The 17,906-nt window shown below is 42.5% G+C and overlaps 1 protein-coding gene across 4 annotated transcripts in view; it reads right to left on the reverse strand.

Moving 5' to 3' along the window:
* The window catches only part of robo3 (roundabout, axon guidance receptor, homolog 3 (Drosophila)), an 80,917-nt gene that overhangs the window by 55,712 nt on the left and 7,299 nt on the right, over positions 1-17,906 (reverse strand). For all 4 annotated transcript variants that reach the window (XM_041051924.1, XM_041051923.1, XM_041051922.1 and 1 more), the window contains exon 2: positions 9,480-9,806. In XM_041051924.1, coding sequence (XP_040907858.1) covers positions 9,480-9,806 — 327 coding nt within the window. The remainder of the gene's footprint in view (positions 1-9,479; positions 9,807-17,906) is intronic.

Consider the following 17,906-nt stretch of genomic DNA (forward strand, 5'->3'; position numbering starts at 1 on the left):
CGATAAACATAATGCTAATTGGGATTTGGAAGAGACTGATGTTTTCTTCCACCCAAATATTAATTTTCCACCAAGTGGAACGCCAGAGTTGGAAATATTGCTTCAAATCTCTCTCGATGGAAACTTCACTCTTCATCAAATGAAACCACACACCTAAGCTTTAGCTTGAGGGCGGCAGCAGTGAGTAGAATCCAATTACTGGACTGAGTTGTCCAGTTCCTGGAATGAGTTGTCCTGTGAGGAGAATGAATTGCCAAATAACCGGAATGAGTTTCCAACTTAGATCGACTCATCCAATAACTCTAATAAATTGTCCAATAATTAAAATGAGTTGGCAAAATCTAGGATGGGTTATACAACATTTTAGAATGAGTTTCCCCACCAACTGGAATTTGTTGTCTAACGACTTAACAAAGTTTTCCAATTACCACAATAAGCTGGCACATCATAATTACACTGGATTGTCCAGCAACTAAATAAAGTTGTCCAGTGATAAGAATGAAATGAATTAAGTTACGACAGTTTAATGTCCTGCAGCTACTGTACACTGACATGTCCATTGAATAGGCTGAGCTCATAACTGACCACAGTCTGTTAATAAACAGAATCATTTCTCCAATATCTCCACTGATTGGTTCAGTAACTACAATGTGCTTCCCAACAAACTAAACAAAGATCATTTTGATTCACAGAAGCTTCCATCTGGTGGTATAACATTCACTTGCACACTGATTTTCCTGCTCAGCAACAAAGCTGGCAGCTACATACTTCTCCCTCTGTTGCTTTAATGTCCTCCCATTTTATCCGCTCTGTAATGATGCTCTGATTGCTTTCGATTGATTTGTTTGAACCATGTATTGATCGTGTTGGCCTCTTGTGTTTACTGTCTGTCATGAATGATGCCTGAAACTCCTCAGACGTATTCTGCTTCTCGTGTGTCATTTGGGATAAATTGGTGGATGGGCTCTGAGCTGTCCCCTCTGCATGTCTGTGCTGCTCATGTCCAACTGTCTTCCAGTGGCTGTTGTATCTGCTGTATTTGTGCTTTGTTCAGCCTATTCCTCTGTTGAATCTCATTTTAGTTGTCTTTTGTTCTGCTTTCGCTTCTGATTCAGGACTGACTTTTATCACGATGCCCCCCTCGCGCCCCCTACGGACACATTCAGACCAACATTAGCAGAACATTTAAAAACCCAGGCTCCTCATTAATTTCACTGAGGTCGATGCCTTGATACAGCAGCAGGAGTGCTGCTGTAGAGGGCTCTGCCTCAAGAAGCACATCAGCCTAGGAGAAGGTTTATCCTGGTTTAACGTGTCCCTGCACAGAGCAACATCTGGTAAATTCACCTCGATGGCCCATCAACGATGGCAGGTACAAATTACAGGCTGCAAAGTCACTGTTTATCTACCAAACACTGAGACAGAGGAGCATATTTTTCTCTGCTGCGATAACTTTCCAGCTCTAATTCTGCCTTACAGGAGCATAAACTGCTGTGCAGCATTGTTGTGTCTGATAAGGCTTCCAACTGGACTTCCTTGTTCGTATTTCTTTCTCTTAATCTGTGCCCCGAAGCAACACACCCACACCACACAGCCCCTTGTGTAGTTTTACCACAGGGCTATTGTTGGCCTCAATGAGCCCAGAGAGGGGGGTCATTTGCATCCTGTAAGGCCATGACTAATGAATCTCAATTAATTACACTCTTTATCAAGACACTTCAGAGAAATACGCTTCAAATATTCATGAAATACATTCAGGCTTGTTGAGGATAGAAGAATAGTCACTATATCTATTACATTTTTTTTTTTAAGTTTTAATGACCTTAAAATATGACAAAAGGCTAAATTACACCTTCTTCTTCCCTTTGCCTACAGTAAAATAAACAAAAACAAAATGTACTTAAAATGTTAAATGTTTAACAAATGGGGCAGTATGTGGAGGGCTTTTGAAATTCACGGTGCAGCCATTTATTTTGCCCCCACCCCCCTATTTGTATGAAGGGGTATCTCATGTGTCCACCCTCTGTTGGAACATCCTTGTATGAGTGTATAAACAGAAATATTTTATTCACTCATAAAGTACGTGGGAGGAATCCTAGGAAATGACCAACTACCAAAGGGTGTGTGTATGGCAGTGCAGCGCCTGTGACCAGCAGCTCAGAGAGATAATGGCTCATGATTGGATGCAACGGTTGAAGCAAGGGGCCTTTATTGTTCTCTGCAGCCCCCGTGGCCACTGCACTGTTGTTAAGGGGAGGAGGGGGGTTAAAGCTCTTCCTCACACCACCTGTTGTCAACCCTCCCCCCCCACCAACTGCATCTCATCCTTCTGCCTTTGTTCCACTGACCCTTTATGACACACAGCAACACACACACACACTTGCTTGTCACCGGTCATACTCGCCTTTAGTATGGTCTAATTAATTCATGGTTATCCTCTGGAGGAGGGTTTGGCTGGTGGGTCTGGCTCAATGACCGGCAGACGGTCGGATCATACAGAGGGGGTTTAGCCACAGGCCCGTGGCCTCACTCCGGCCATCTGATCCCCCTCTTTTAAGATCAGAATGGCCACCGGCTCTGTCCTCAACAAGGCTGGGACCTGCAATCCCATTAGTGAAGCATGAGTTCAATGCTCACACAGATAGACAGACACACACACACACACACACACACACACACACACAAACACAGAGAGGAGAGCTTATAATCATCAAGCAACAGAGAATGTCTCTGCTGAGGAGTTCAGACTGAGAGGTGATGGTGTTACTGTATCACTCTCTGTTGGCTCAGTGTGCTGACTACAAATACAAACAAGCTGACTCATGGTACACATATGAGTATGAGTTTGCACTATGATGCACATATAGTGATGTCTACATGATATCCCAACTGATAAAAAAAAAAAAAAAGAGCAGATTTGTACAGAGCTGAGTAGCAGATAATTGGAAGATAACACTTGACAGTAGCTGTCCTGACAAATGGAGGAGAATGGACAAAGTGCTGCAGACAGCTGGTGGAAAATACTGTCATGCTCCTGTGGATGTGCGGGAAGATGCAGCGAGGGCTGAATGTGAAAATGTGAAACTCATATCAGTGGGATGTGTGCTCCTACAGCACTCACAGATTCACTAATCCAAAAATGTTCTGTTTTCTTTTTGTTTGTTTGTTTGTTTGTTTTTAATAAGCCTGTGAGCAATGCCAAATCTGATCATGATGATGTTATTCAAGGACTCTACAGTATGAATAGAGCAATCACTACAAATGGGCACTCTTTATAGGAACACCTAAGCAGCTTTCACGGCCTGCTACAACTAATAAAGTTGGCAGATACAAATAATAACAATGTGAAGACTGTTCATTGATGCCGCCAAGAATCGACTGCTGATGGAACAATTACAAGAGGAACGTGTTTCTATGCTGACAACTCTGAACACTGAAGATTTTATTTTCAGAAGACTTCAGGACAGGTCAGCAGCTTCTCTTCCTTCCAAAAGCTGACTGACAGGCTCTTACAAACAAGACTAACAGATAAAATCAGCTCTCTCATTATAGCTTAACAGATTCTATCAGCTCATTCAAAGCAAGCTAACAGCTAGAAAGAAATCCGGAGCAGGTTAACAGAATAAACAGTTAAAAACAGCTTATTCAGAACAGGTTTAAAGATAAAATAAAACCGTTAGTTTAAGCAAACAGGAGCAGTTTGTGTTTATGGTGCTTGGTATGTCCTTTAGCCCAGAGAGCAAAGACTGTCAGCAGCTTTACTTCAGCATCAAAACATAAAGAGACAGTTTCCCTCCCACAATAAAGATTTAAGTTTTAAACCTTGGTACGGCATGGCACTGAGGCAACTTTATTTATAAAACAAACTGTGGTAAGATTAACAAAGTCATACTCTGCAGTGGTATATAATGTTAGCAGGTGTAAACAGAGACTAACGGCAGGTCAAAGGTTGCTTAGCCATACCCTGCAGGTGCTCGTACATGTCGTATGGCTGTACAGATCAGTGGGACTGCACGGCGCTGTGTATGACAGCACGCACCGCAGAGCTCCAATCACGACACATATGGCTGCAGACCACTGGGGTTAATAGCAGGGACAGAGGGCAGCTTGAGGAGAGCACGGACAGCAGAAGGAGAGGGGCAGAGTGGAGCAAGAGGGGTGGGGGGGGGTGGGGGGGGATTGAGGGGGTTGACTTTATCTCCTCTATCCGAGACACCCAACCCACACTTCTCTCTCATCATAACTCTTTCCAAACCCCTCAAATCCTTTCCCTATTTCCAAATCCATAAACCCTGAAATCCATTTTTCTGCACAGGGGTCTCAATGATCAGAAACAGTGTGACAGGTGTGTGTGTGTGTGTGTGTGTGTGTGTGTGTGTGTGTGTGTGTGTGTGTGTGTGTGTGTGAGAGTGTGTGTGTGAGCATGTGTCTATGTGTGTGTGAGAAGGAGAAAGAAGGAGAAAGGAGGATCCAACTGGTGACAGTGCTGTTCAGCTGTTTCCCCCACACTGTGTCTAGGATTACTACAGGTGAGAAAGTCGGCCCAGACTACCGTTACAAAGACTTACGGATGTAAACACCCACACACACACACCCACACACACACAAGTGCAAATTCACACAAAAGCAGAGGAAGACAGGAGCTTCATCACGTCTTCACCTGTTCATTCTCCAGATTCCACGAGGCAGCTGCTATCTTGAACCTTGAAGGCTTGACCTCCAAACAACCTTAAAAAAAAAAGTGGGGTGGGGGTTGGTTTTGAGGGGAATAAAACCCTCAGAGGTTACCCCAGTCAGTTTTATTTGCACTGACTCCGCCTCCAGCACCTTAGAAAAAAGTACCTCTTCCCCTCCCCTGTTAGTGTGAATATTCATGAGCCATAAAGCCAGGCGGTGGAAACATAGTTGGCATAATAAAAACGTCAGAGGTATAAAACACTCAAAGAAAAAGCAGCCAGGAGGTTGGGCAAGTCACTCTGAATGCCAAATCCCCACCCAGGGGTGTCTGGGCCGTTAGGTCTATTGTGCTTGACTGACTTTTATGCATCTGACATGAATTGGCCTCTGCTCCTAGCACGTAACTTTGCAGGCTACATTTTCAGGATCAAAGAATCTCTTTTAATGCGTGAAATCGGATAGGATTGGGGGGCAAAATACAAATTTTGGAAGGAAATATTCAGTAACATTGGTGTTGGATCTGTTTTTAATGCAAAGTAAAAGAAGGTGCAGATTTACATAGTGGAGAGGAAGGGATTTTTCAGGCTTATTGCTGGATGACAGCTACACTTACAGCACGTACATGAATTGGAGTAACTCACAAAAACTGCATCCATTTTGCTTTTCTCTTGAGGTTTTTTATTGATCCTACATTTAGGACGTGACTTTTTATAGCTCCCCAAGTTAATGCAATGTGATACATAATTTAGAATTATGTAAAGTAATCAGTGTAATGTATGTTTAAAAAAAATGCAAAACTACTTTAACCTGCCAGCTATTTCATATCTGAAGAACATCCACTGGAGCTTGAAAAGACTCTCGCACTTCATGCATCAAACATCCATTCATCAAACATGTCATTAATATTAAGTGTTATTGAGGTAACTAAGCAGAACCTTCCCTAATGAGTTATTGAGTGCCTAATTGTCAGTGTATGAATGTCTCCAAAGGAAAAATGGTCAGGACACACTTGAGAAATAATGAGTAAGAATGACTGTACCTGTCCAGAAAAGCAAAGTCAATACATCTAGTCATTATCAGGAAGTGTTTTTTTTTTTTTTTTTTGCCAGATTTGAATGTCTTTATTAGTCTACAGCCGTTACTTCATACATAATTAATCAACATTTAGGTAAACATGATTGTTGGGTAGGACTCTGAATTGGCAGATCCCCAACAATTCAGATCAGGATCAGGGCCAAAAACATCACAACACATCTTTTTGGGGGGAATTTTTTTTTTTGTTATACTAGTGGTGAAGGTCCAAGGATAGTGATGTTAATCTATCTAAGACGTTCTAGAGTGAAATCTCTCAACAGCTACTGAACAGATTGCCATGACTTTTGGTGCAGACATCCGTGCTCCCCAGAGGATGAATCAAAATATGTCTATCTCTTGAATTTTCATCTAGCATCACAAGCAGGTCAATATTTCCCACTGGCCAGCAACTTAATTTCATTACCAGGTACAGAACCAGTGTCCACGTTGCACTATTGAACTCCGATGTCGATAGCAATTCCAATGGGAAGTGTGAGAAATATGAGTGTAAGTGGATTATACTGCAAGAGTTGTGAGAAATACAATTTTTTTTTTTTTTAAACACTGAAATACACAACGACGGACTGATTTCAAGCTGACTGGAGCAGATGTTTTCAGTCAGAGAGGAATCTACAAACATTTCACAGCCATGTTTTAAGCCTGCACAGGGTGTCTGATCTTCAAAGATTTGTCTATGGGTGGAGTACCACTTTAAAGGTGAAATCCATAACTGTGAGGACATTCAAACTACAAGCGAAGACGACGGAGTGTCTAGAGTTACATTTATTTGACCTCTAAGGACTCGTTCATCAACTGCTGCTTCAATTCAACATGAGAAAATGTCATGGAAAAATCTCTACTTTTAAATGATCTGCGCTTTTGTCTTAAACAATTTCTGGACAAACTCTCAGGATCAGCTATGTTAGTCAGCACTGAACAATTCTGCCTTTTCATTCATGCTGCAGCTCAGTGGACTTCATCACCCTGCCTGCCTCTCAGCCTGCAGTAGATGGACTGTGAGGGGTTAAACCTCCTGAACCTTCCCACTGTGTTTGGCTCCCACTCCGATACCAAATATACACACAAATACACAATGCAGTTCCCTCTCTGTTTGCCCCCAGTGCTTCCAAGTCACAGGCTGGGGAACAAAATGACACCATGCCACAAAGTGCCATCTTGCGCCTTTGCTGAGCCCCCTGGCAGCACCAGGCGGGTTTATGTGCCTGTGGCCTTACCTCCGGCCCTGTTGGTGCCATGCAGAGGGGGGTTAGCAGGAGCTGGCACTGGCTTGGGTTTGGCTCTAGCCACTGTTTGTTCTTCATAACCCCTCTCTCTCTCTTTCTCTCTCTCTTTCAGGAGGCAATACTCCAAAAGTGTGTTTGCGGGTTTGTATGCAGACAGACGCACAGACAAGACGGCACAAATAAGGTACACACTTGCAGTTTTTCCTCTACCACCATGGATTAGAGATTCTTATCTGTCAGAGAAACTGCTGCGCGCCACGTTGTGTCCCTGAGAATGTGTCTTATTGCAGAAAGCTGCAGAGAATGTCACCTCCCAGAGGACCACGGCATTAGGAGAGAAAGCAACAGAAACCCAGATACACAGAAACATAGATGGACTGATCAGCTGCAAGGCTCTGCAGACTGAAAGACCCTGCACAGCCTCACAGAGCTCTGTCTGAGATCCTGTCCATGCTGGCCTATGATCTTATCACCTTCAGAAGTTGCCAGAGATATCACAAGGGTGCTGGCAATAATAATAGTAATATTAATAATAATAATAATAATAATAATAATAATAATAATAATAATAATAATAATAATAATAATAATGTGCCCTTAGCTTTGGTTAAGCACTAATCCTCATGTCATGAATTAAGAAAAGCAAAGGCAGCTTCTTTGGCTTTCAAAGGGGACAGCTCAAAAGTAGCACAGTGCAAAGACAGTGTAGACAAAAACATCAGGGATTATTCATGGGGAGGGGGGGGTGAGAAATTTCTGTCATCTGTCGCTGCTCTGTTCTTCAGCTCTTCTTCATAACCAGCTTATATCACAAACATCCTGCAGCTTCTGATGTTTATACCGAAACAGAGCCAGAGCAAGGTGAAAGGTAATTCTTCATGCTGTTTGAGGAACGCTTTCAGGTGAGGTGACGGACACACCGCACAGATCCCAGCTGTTTACAGAGGATGGCGAATGATTCATGGGCTGTTTTTTTTTTTTTTTTTCTGTGGAGGCAGTCAGGGGAAATTCAGAATGATTATTAAGTTAGGGGCTGGAGCCTTTCAGGAAAATATGATGCCTGACTGTAAGGTGTTTGACAGGAGTCTTGAGTTTCACAGATTTTTATTTTTTCACTGGGAATGGAGCTGGTTTTACCGCGTTCAGCTGGTTTGTGTTAATGCAATGAGAAATTCCTGAGATGGTTTCAGTTTTAAAAGGTGGGCGATATTAGCAGAGGCCAGAGTGAAATGAAGAGAAGAAATGTTGAAATCTTCACTAGTGTTTCTGCAAAAGCTGCGAGCAGCATGTTGTCAAGACTCATTTCTGTCTAAATTAGTCGAAAGAAAAACAGAGGCACACCTTCATTTTGTGTTTAGGATTTGTAGTCCGTTTTCTCATCCATTTTGAAAAGTCTCATTACTTCCTTGCAATGTGACAAAATAACAAAAAGCCAACCTGGACACCGCAACAAACTAGCCCAAAAACTAGATTTGTATTCATGTAAACAGCCTACATTTCTTTAAAATACCTGCTGCTGCCGTCAAAACAAAGTTACACTTTCTAGTGATCTTTCAACACTAAAGGTAATGGCCGAATCTAACAGCAAAGATTTAATTGGCCCTATCCGCATATCATTAAAGTGCCACCGATCACAAGCTGCCCTGCTACCAAGACAAAAAAAATATCAAGAGGTGTCTGTTGGAAACCGATCTGACAGGAGTTTGTTGTATTTTAAGGCACTAACATCTGCTAGTGAGAAGCTGCCAACTAACAGTGGCCTTTCCTCCCCTCCCTGCAAGAAGGTTTTTCAGCTTTCCTGTCCAGTGGCGACAACTGTTATCTTTTTCGCTGGAGCTAGCTGTCATCCATCTACATTAACAGGCCCGCTCGCAGAGACCTGGTCACAACACGACAAAGGCCGGGGCTCTCTAGATAGGATGTGATGTCGGAGGCCGGGAAGCAGGATGAAGGGTGGGTGAAGGGGTGGGGGTGGAGGGGGGGGGGGGGCCTCGGGGTGCAAGCTGCCAGGAGATCTGACACCAAGGTCAGGGGTGGCGTCTTACGCTAAGTCAGCCGAGTGATGGCGATGATAAGAGACCAGAGAGTCCTTTGAAGCTGCCTCCACACTCCGCTGCTCTTATAGCGCAGCTAACATTATTACTTGTGAAGTCTGTCTGTGATTTAATCAGTTTCTTATTACTGGAACTACATAATGTATAACATGATGTTTGACACCTGATATATGAACAAGCACTGGCCTATCACCACGATCTTCTCTCGCCCGTACACAGACTTTGCAGCGCACACTGAGCTGCTTTTGTTTTCTCTGTGTGTGATGTTCTCTGCAGCTCTGCTCTCTAAAGTGTGAAATGTGTTATTCATGTGTTGTTTCACTCTACTTACAGATACGTCTTATAAGAGTAAATTGCCTCATCAAACTGTGTAATGCTTGATAGTGATCAAGCCTATACAGGAAAAAAAAAAAAAATCAAAGACACTTACTTGCCACCTCCAGCGATGCATTGCGACTGACCGCCTCGCCCAAGTAGTTGCGTGCCACGCACACGTAGATGCCTTCGTCTGGCTTGCTTCGTCTCCCGTGTACAATTCGCAGGAAGAAGAGGGAGCCGCTGGGTAAGAGCATGCGGTGGGATCGGGGGTCCTCTCGATCCGTTTCGACACGTTCGCCATCTTTGTACCATTCCACCACCGGAGCAGGCCGTCCTTCGGCCTTGCAGTTGAGGGTGGCTGGCTCGCCCTTTGACACAATCAGATCAGACGGGTGTTCTACGATCCGAGGAGGAGCATCCTCCAACCTGGGTCTGGATCCTGGAGGAAAGACAACAACAACACAGGGGGTTAAAGAAGAGCGTTAAGATTTTGTACGTCAAAGGTTCAGCTGTTTGTGATGATTTTTTTCAGTGCTGACATTTTGAATCGACACTGTTAATTGGCACTAATAGGACTGAAATTTGAGGTTTAATTATGGCAAATGAAACCATTTGCTGTTTTAAAGCTTAGACAATAGACGACAGATTGCACAGAATTAACAGTCTGTGTTACTGAGAGTTGTTAAAGATATTTAAAGGGCAGCATATCTGCTCAGTGACAGCATGACACATTCAGACTGCTCTGACTCAGAATATAAAGTAAATGGTGTGGTTGCACTAGTGTAGGAAGGGTAAGGACTATAATAAACACAGAACATAAAAAAAATCCTCAGCCTTTTTTTAATATTCTGGCCACTGCACACAAGAGACAAGCAGACGGCACAACTTGTGAAAACACGCTCAGCTGCCCTCTCTCCAAACCTCTTGAGCCGGGAACAAGTGGAGAGAAACACACACTTTTATCACTGACAACATGGCTGTGCGAAATGAGCGTGTAATGTAATTGCTCAACAGTTACATTCAAAGTATAAATCAAGAGGACGTGTGAAATTACATGCTCTAAATTCTGCATCTATCAAACCCAAACCAAGTTCTCCGGCAGTGGAGGGGAAGCACGAGAGGAGGGAATGTGGCAGAACTCCGCTTAATCAGAATTCAGTGGAAAGACGGCTGACTGAGCTACTGAGGTATTCAGTAATGTACTGTCAAACATATACAAACAACTCAAGTACACACTTTTTCATATGGTTCTCAAGCGAAACATTTAAGATTGTAAAGACACTTGAAGAGGTGTATTCTGTTCAACATAACTGCTGTGCAGGGTGCCAGTTATTTATCAATATAATATATATAATAGTGTTTCTGGTCAGTGTTTATGTCGTCTGCAGACTCTAGGAGTCTGATTGAAAATAAATAAATGAAACGAGAGAGACAGAAGCAAGAGAGAGATGGAGGTTAGGTAATTCCCACAGGTTTTTTTTTTGCCATGCTTTGAAATTGCTTTCCCCCCCCCCCCCCCCCCCCCCTCCCACCATCTACCCGTCTTTCCTCTTCTCTGTCAATTTGAATGACAGCATGTTGGTGGTACAATTATGTATGAAAAGCAGTAACACAAACTCAAGCACCATGAGGCACAAGTGAAATTTCCCCCTGGAGAGCATATGAAAGAATGACAATGGGAGGTGCGATTTCCAGAATAACTGAGTTTTGTTCCAGTCATGATTGTTGCCGTGTTCATGACTTTGCAGCAGTGTTTTTTCTTTTTTTTTCGCATTTGTCTTCCCTTCCCACTCCACCGGTGCTGTTTTTAAACTAAAACCATTTTTCACATTTCCAGCCCATCCCATACAGAGCTGTATTACACAACTTTTTTTTTTTGTTTTTGTTTTCAGATCAGTCACAGCAGGAGATGATAGTGGTGGGAGTGGTTCTGCTCATAACAAGAAGACAGAAAACATGAATTTCTTTGTTCGGCATTAAGGAGTTTTGCAGCCGGTGCGTTACACAGAAGTCGGCATCGCTGGAGTTTTGTTCCACTCATGCGCTGCTGCTTTTGTGGAAAAACCCGTTGCTCAGTTGAAGCCTAAATAAGTTATGTGAATAGAAGCTAAACTCAGGTTGACATTGACTTCTACGCAGAAGCTGAGCAGCTGTGATGTTAACTTTTAGTTTATGATTCAGTTAACACTTAAAAAGATGGAGCCACAAGTGAACAGGCAGACAGTTTGGGTAAATCTCAAGCCTTCAAGGGCTGATCAAGAAAGCTTCCTGTTTCCAGTGTTCTTCCTCTTCAGAGTAAAGAGAGCTGACAGTGTGCCTGCAGCACAGGCATATGCTGTTACCTGACAGTGTCGTGCAGGCCCTGCACAAGAGAAAGGGTCGTAATGCTTCTCCCTACAGGTGCATGAATGAGAAGGAGTTCAAAAGACTGAGACTTTCCTGATAACACCTGATAAGAGAAGCAGTCAAAATTCCTCTCCTCAAAGTGACAAATCCTCCATGAGGTTTTGGTGGGGGGATTAAGAACTCCACTAAAGTGCTTTTTTGCTGATGGGAATATAGAGTACCGTCTGATGGCCCTGCTCTCAATGCAATTACATTCACAAAAATGGAGAAAGAGGAAGCTCTGAATAGGAGGAAATGGTATTGAGGCTTTGAAGTTGCTCCTTGTTAAGAGTCAAATAGCAGCTGGGCTTCTGTCTGACATCTACTTTCAAGCAATGAAAGCAAAGCAGAATGTGATCAGATCTACTTTTTAAGCTTATATTTCACTGCCATTAATGCCAAAATCACATTACTGCAACTTCCTCTCTCTTGCTCTCTCTTCCTTAAACCAAAGATTTACAGTATAATGTCTTGAGTTCATGGGTTGCATAAGTGCACTGTTTCAGAATCAGTATTTACAATCACAGTTTGGTTATAAACTGTGTTTAATTAAAGGCGTCCAGTGCACACAGAGTGTGAACTGTGAATTCACCAACTGCTCTTTTATCGTGTAACTCTTCCAAATATTAGCGTTTCCTGACAATCACAGATGTAGAGTAAGGAAACTGTGTCGCCACTGATACACTTTTGACTTTCCATACAAATGTGATTTTTGCATAACAAAGAACTGGAGCCAAATGACTTTTCAAAAATGAGTCAACTGTGAGCTACAGTCAAAATAAATGACACCTGAGCATTGCATTAAACCACTGAGGAAATCAATCTAAAGACACCATCTGTCGCAACGCCGCAGCTGAGTGCAATGCAGTTTGCTTTTTTTTTTTTGTATCTAGTTCTGACTTTTTTTTTTTTATTCATACAATAAAAATACAAAAAAAGTTGAATGTGTTCATATTGATGAAGGCTGAGTTATAATGGTTATACATTAACTGATGTAAGGAGACAGTTGGCACTCTCCCAGAGTCTAATCTATGTAAACCTATAATCTCTATGATTATGGGTGGAATGCTACGATGCAGGACAACCAGATAAAACATTTCTAAATTACAGATAAAATTTCTCAAAATGAATTTACCAAAAGCAATATTTTTACAGGACTGATCTCCTGTGAAGTAAAAACAGAAAACAGTCATTACTTTGTGAAGAGCCTCTCCCCCCTCAAGGTCTCTGAGCTGGAGATAGAGACCGTTCATCTAATAGCTTTAAGGTGGCATATGTATCATGGCTGAGCTGAGTGTGTCTGGCCAGAGGGTTTCTTTGTTGGTGGGGGGGGGGGGGCGGCGTCGGTGGTGAGAGCTCAGCAGGACAGAGCCTTTAAGAGCTGACTCATAAATTTTACAGTCCAAGCTGGTTGGAACAAGCCATGTGGAAATGTAAAGCGAAGGCTTTTAAAGGAGAAGAGACCACCGAGCGAGACTGAGCTAAATATCATCAAGAGAACGTCGAAGTGGAAACCGCTGAACAGCAGCTCGTACAGATGATATGCCAACCATCCAGTTCAGGCTTGATGGTGATCTCTCATGTTGTACAAACAGAAATACTCTCCCACCTTGATGTGTTAATGCCACACAGACGTACAGATCACAGGGGTGGGTCCATGCACGTTTGAAACTACACAGTACCGGGTCGGGTACATGGAATTTGGTTGCTTCTCAATTTCTACATTGTTACTGATTTATAACATTTTGTTGTTTGTTATTTATTTAGAACTATTTCCACAGTGCTTTCTCAGAGCATACTGTATATTATACTGATATTTCCATGTAAACAGTCTGTAACTGACGTGATGCTGGTCTCATTCTAAGGTTTTGGGCCTCATTTACACTTTGTATCACACATACTGCAGCGAGCGTTGTCTGCATCAACTTCACCTTCTCCCTGACTCACTGTGAATTGAACAAGCTGCAGGGGTGACACTCTATACTGTTCTGTTACACTACTAGTGTGAGAACAAAATGACTTGCTGAGGGTATACTAATACTAATGTCCCTATAATCAGTGATTTGTGTACCTGCAGGACAGACATTTGTTTGACAGTACAATAGTACAGATGTGCATGTTGATAAGAGTCTGCGATGGCACACAACTCCAGGATATCTGAATTTCTAAGCTGAGCAGTATTCCCTTAGCTGCACAGCTCAAAGTGAGAGTAGATGTATGTAACAGATAAGGCCAAGGCTTGATAAGATGAACTCAACTTGGGTTAAATGGACAGCTGGAGACTGCAGAGTATGACTGGCTGTCTTGAAGGAAGGCGTCTAATAGGAACGTCTGGACCCTCTAAGGACCTATTAGCTCCTGCCCATGGTGTACTACAGCGAGAAAGCAGGAACTCTCAAAGCTACATGAGAGCTAATGAAACCACAGGGATGCTGTAGGAGTGCAGCCTGTGAGAGCCAGAATCTGTTTGACAAGGAGTGTGCGTGCAGAAAAGATGAATTGCTCTCTAAATTGCCACACCAACAGAGAGCTGTAGTACACTTGAAGGATTATTGTGTAATTTACTTTGTACATCTGATACCTGTCACTCATCGGGGTGGTTAAAAAAAAAAAAAAAATGTAAATGCCTCCAGTATTTACAGACTGGAGGCAAATTAAAGGTAAAACTTGCATAAATGCATCTGGAAGCATAAGGAATTCAGAGTCCTCTATAGAGGATACGAAGGCTCATCAAATGGTTTGATGAATATGAAACTGAATATGAAAACTGATATGAATCATATGTTATAGCTTTTACATTGGTCACCTCTCAGTCCAAATTAACACCTATGGGAAAAACTCTGAGACTTGGTGAAACACATGAAACACGTTGAATCAGGTGTCAAACTGTTCTACCTGCATGTACAAGTTACAGCTAAATCAGTTTGGAAGTTTGGAATTAGCTGGATTATTGTGGGATGAACTTGAGCTTTCTGCAGTGTTGTTCTGTTACACTGTTACACAGCAGATGATACAGCACAGCGTCTTTTCTCTAAATGGCCACAATCAAAATCCCTTTCAGGTCTCGGCAACTGATAACTGAAAGAACAGAACACGATGCAAATATCTGTTTAGTTTATGGTATTTAAACATTTACTATAGATCTCATAATAACCCTGTGCTTATTATATACTGTAGAAACATGTCTCTTATGGTATAATTGACACCAACAGCGAACGACAGGCCTTTGCTTCGGTTTGAAAGTTGTACAGTGAATCTCTTCACATAAAACTCTACACACTTGAACTTCTCTTATAGTGTAATTATAAGACTGATTAATCCAGCAAAGAAAAACAGAACAGCGTTCATTTTAATGAATTCCTCTCAGCATGAACTTTCCCTGCCTACCTGGTGAGTTTGAACTTCACAAGCCAGCCAGACTCAAAATCAAAAAGACTCACATGGAACACGCTGTATTTAGATTATATTTAACCATCGAGACAGATGTATACGCACAGTGAATTACTGCCAAGCCACTTCAAAGTTGTTTTAAGTGGGTGGGGGGCAGGGCGGAGGAGAGAATAAAGCCTGAGAGTGTGACAGAGAAATACTGCGTAAGGTAAAAGTGCACAACAAAAAACGAGCGAGAAAAATTGGAAGAAAAGAGCCACGGGGAGCACAGACTCCTGCTGCAGTGTCCTCTCTGTAATGGAGGATGGCAAAGTGCTGAGGCAGAACTTTCTCTCATCTGGTACAAGAACAAGTGGCTTGGTGTGCACTGCCCTGATATAAAACAAGTACGGAGGACCACTGCCATAGATCTACAATGCATTCCAACGGCTGACTGTCCCCCCACAGTCCAACATGAGTGAAGACACCAAGGCAAAAAAATAAATTAATCTTTTCCTATTTTGACACCAAATTAGAAGCACATTAAAAGTCACTTTGACTGACGACGTGATGATTTTGCAGATTCTTCTGACATGAAAATAGTTGCGCTCCAATTATCCAGAAATAATCCCCTGCTAGGAAGTCACAGGTCAAATAAGTGACTGTCAACTTGTTTTCGAGGATGTGATTAGAGACATCCTCATGATGCTGCTGCTGGAGACGAAAGGCTTTGACAGCTGATCATTTAAAAAAAAAAAAAAAAGGAAAACTGAAGTTAAATTTAAGAAAAAGTTGAAAAAGGCAAAGGCAGAGACTGATATTCTGTGTGGATCTGTTGATCATGATGACCTGCACTGAAAAGTTCATTTCAAAATAATTTTACTTGACAAGCTATTTGCTTTAGGTAACAAGCTGTTAAGTCTTTTTTTTTTTTTTGGCACTTCAACAGCTCTGGATGAAAACATGCACTTAGTCCTACATCGTTTCCAGTCTGCATTTCACACACTCTGTCACCTTTTTCCCCAAACACAGGTGGTCCAATGGTCAGATGATGGCCTGACTTATACAATAAATCCAGGAGGGCTTTGATATCCATTTTGTCTGATATTTGTACAAGGCTCAGTCTGGAGGTCAACACAAATCCTCACACCTACTTACCAACTGTCCCACTGCTGAAGGTCCAGCATGCTACCCACCCCCGTAGCAACTCACGGAAGGTTTATGTGTCATCGCACATAGGATCAAAATATTCAGTTCACTACAGCCCTGCAGGGAAAAGGACATAAAACACGGATGGCACTTCAGCCCCATCAAGTCTTCCACCCAGACAGGGTGAGAAATGTCTTTCATTTCAGCACGAAGGACTTGAAAATAAATTAGAATACTGCAATATATCAAAAACCTGTGCTCCTTATCACTCGGTGGTGAGTTGTGGTAAAAAAGATTAAGCCATCCTCTTAGCAACTAAAATTAAGGCTAAGCGGAGCTAACCATCACAATGCTCTCAAGATAACCACTCTCCCCACTCTATTCTACTTAAAAAGTCATGGAGGTAACTCGCTGAGGAAAATCTTTTTTTTAAGCCAAAATTCCACTGCAGACACAATAAAAGTACCTTCCACTGGTGAACAGAAGGAGCTTTACAAACTTTAAAGAAAGGAAAAAGGAGAGAGGGTGAGGACGGAGGGGAACGATCAAAGAAAATTCAACAACTTTCCTATTCCCTATTCCTCCCTCATCTGCAATTCCTTTTTGCGGGCTGGCTTCCCTCTTACTGAATGTGTTGTTTTACAGCTTTGCCGTCTCCTCCTCCATCTCTTGATTTTCACCAAAGCCACAGGAATTGATTTGCAAATGTGCATTCAAAGTTAAATTGGCAGCGGTGAGGGAGGCAGGCTAGAATGCTTTCTCTGCAGCCTCCTACTCTTTGACCCTGTGGGGACAACAACATGACGCACTTGCATGAGAATGCAGAGTACCAGCCACAAAGAGACAACCTCCTTAATTGAGCTTGTGTTGATGCTAAGCATCTAAATGGGCAGGGTGAACTTTGCAAAAGGAAATTGGGTGTTTTTATCATGTCTCTCTTGGGGCAATGCTTCATGAGTAGGGGCTGTAGCTGCTTCTTTCTGCTCTTTTCTTTGAGAAGAGGGGATCATGGAAATTGGGAGCAAAAAGATCCAAACTCCCAGGGCGGCACCAAAAAAAAAAAAAACAGTCCTTTCCACAAACAATTCTGTTTCACACTCTCTCTGAGTACGGCCTCTTGCACTGGCGAAACAGCTGAAATGAGTTTTGGCTGGATGCTTGGGCAAGTTGACAAAGCAGAAGCAGCTTGTTGGAGATAGAGAGCAGACAGTGGCATCTTTTTCTGGTCCAACAGGAACAGGCAGTTGGGCCTAACAGACCATTTTTACACACAAAGTTCCTCATGGTAAAACATGGCTGAGAGGCTTGGGAGTTGATTAAGCTTTGATTTAGTTCCAAGTACAGAAACAAGTCTGAGGGGGCAGAGAAACCTCCCTTCACATGGAGATTTCAACTGTTTACTCTGACTTTGATTTGTTCTTTCCTCAAGTTTCTGCAGTGAGTAATCAAGTGGAGGCTTCTGAAAAACATTCAGCATCAACATCGATAATGCAGAGGATTGTTCAACTAAACTATTCTTTTATTTAAACATTCAGACAACTTTGAATGCGACTGGCAAATAGCAGTCCCGAGGACTATACTACAACCAGTCCAACATCCTTCAAGTTATCACAGAGCCTGCCAAGAGTTGTCAGTT

The sequence above is a fragment of the Toxotes jaculatrix genome, chromosome 12 (assembly GCF_017976425.1).
Source record: "Toxotes jaculatrix isolate fToxJac2 chromosome 12, fToxJac2.pri, whole genome shotgun sequence".
Classification (NCBI taxonomy): Eukaryota; Metazoa; Chordata; class Actinopteri; family Toxotidae; genus Toxotes; species Toxotes jaculatrix.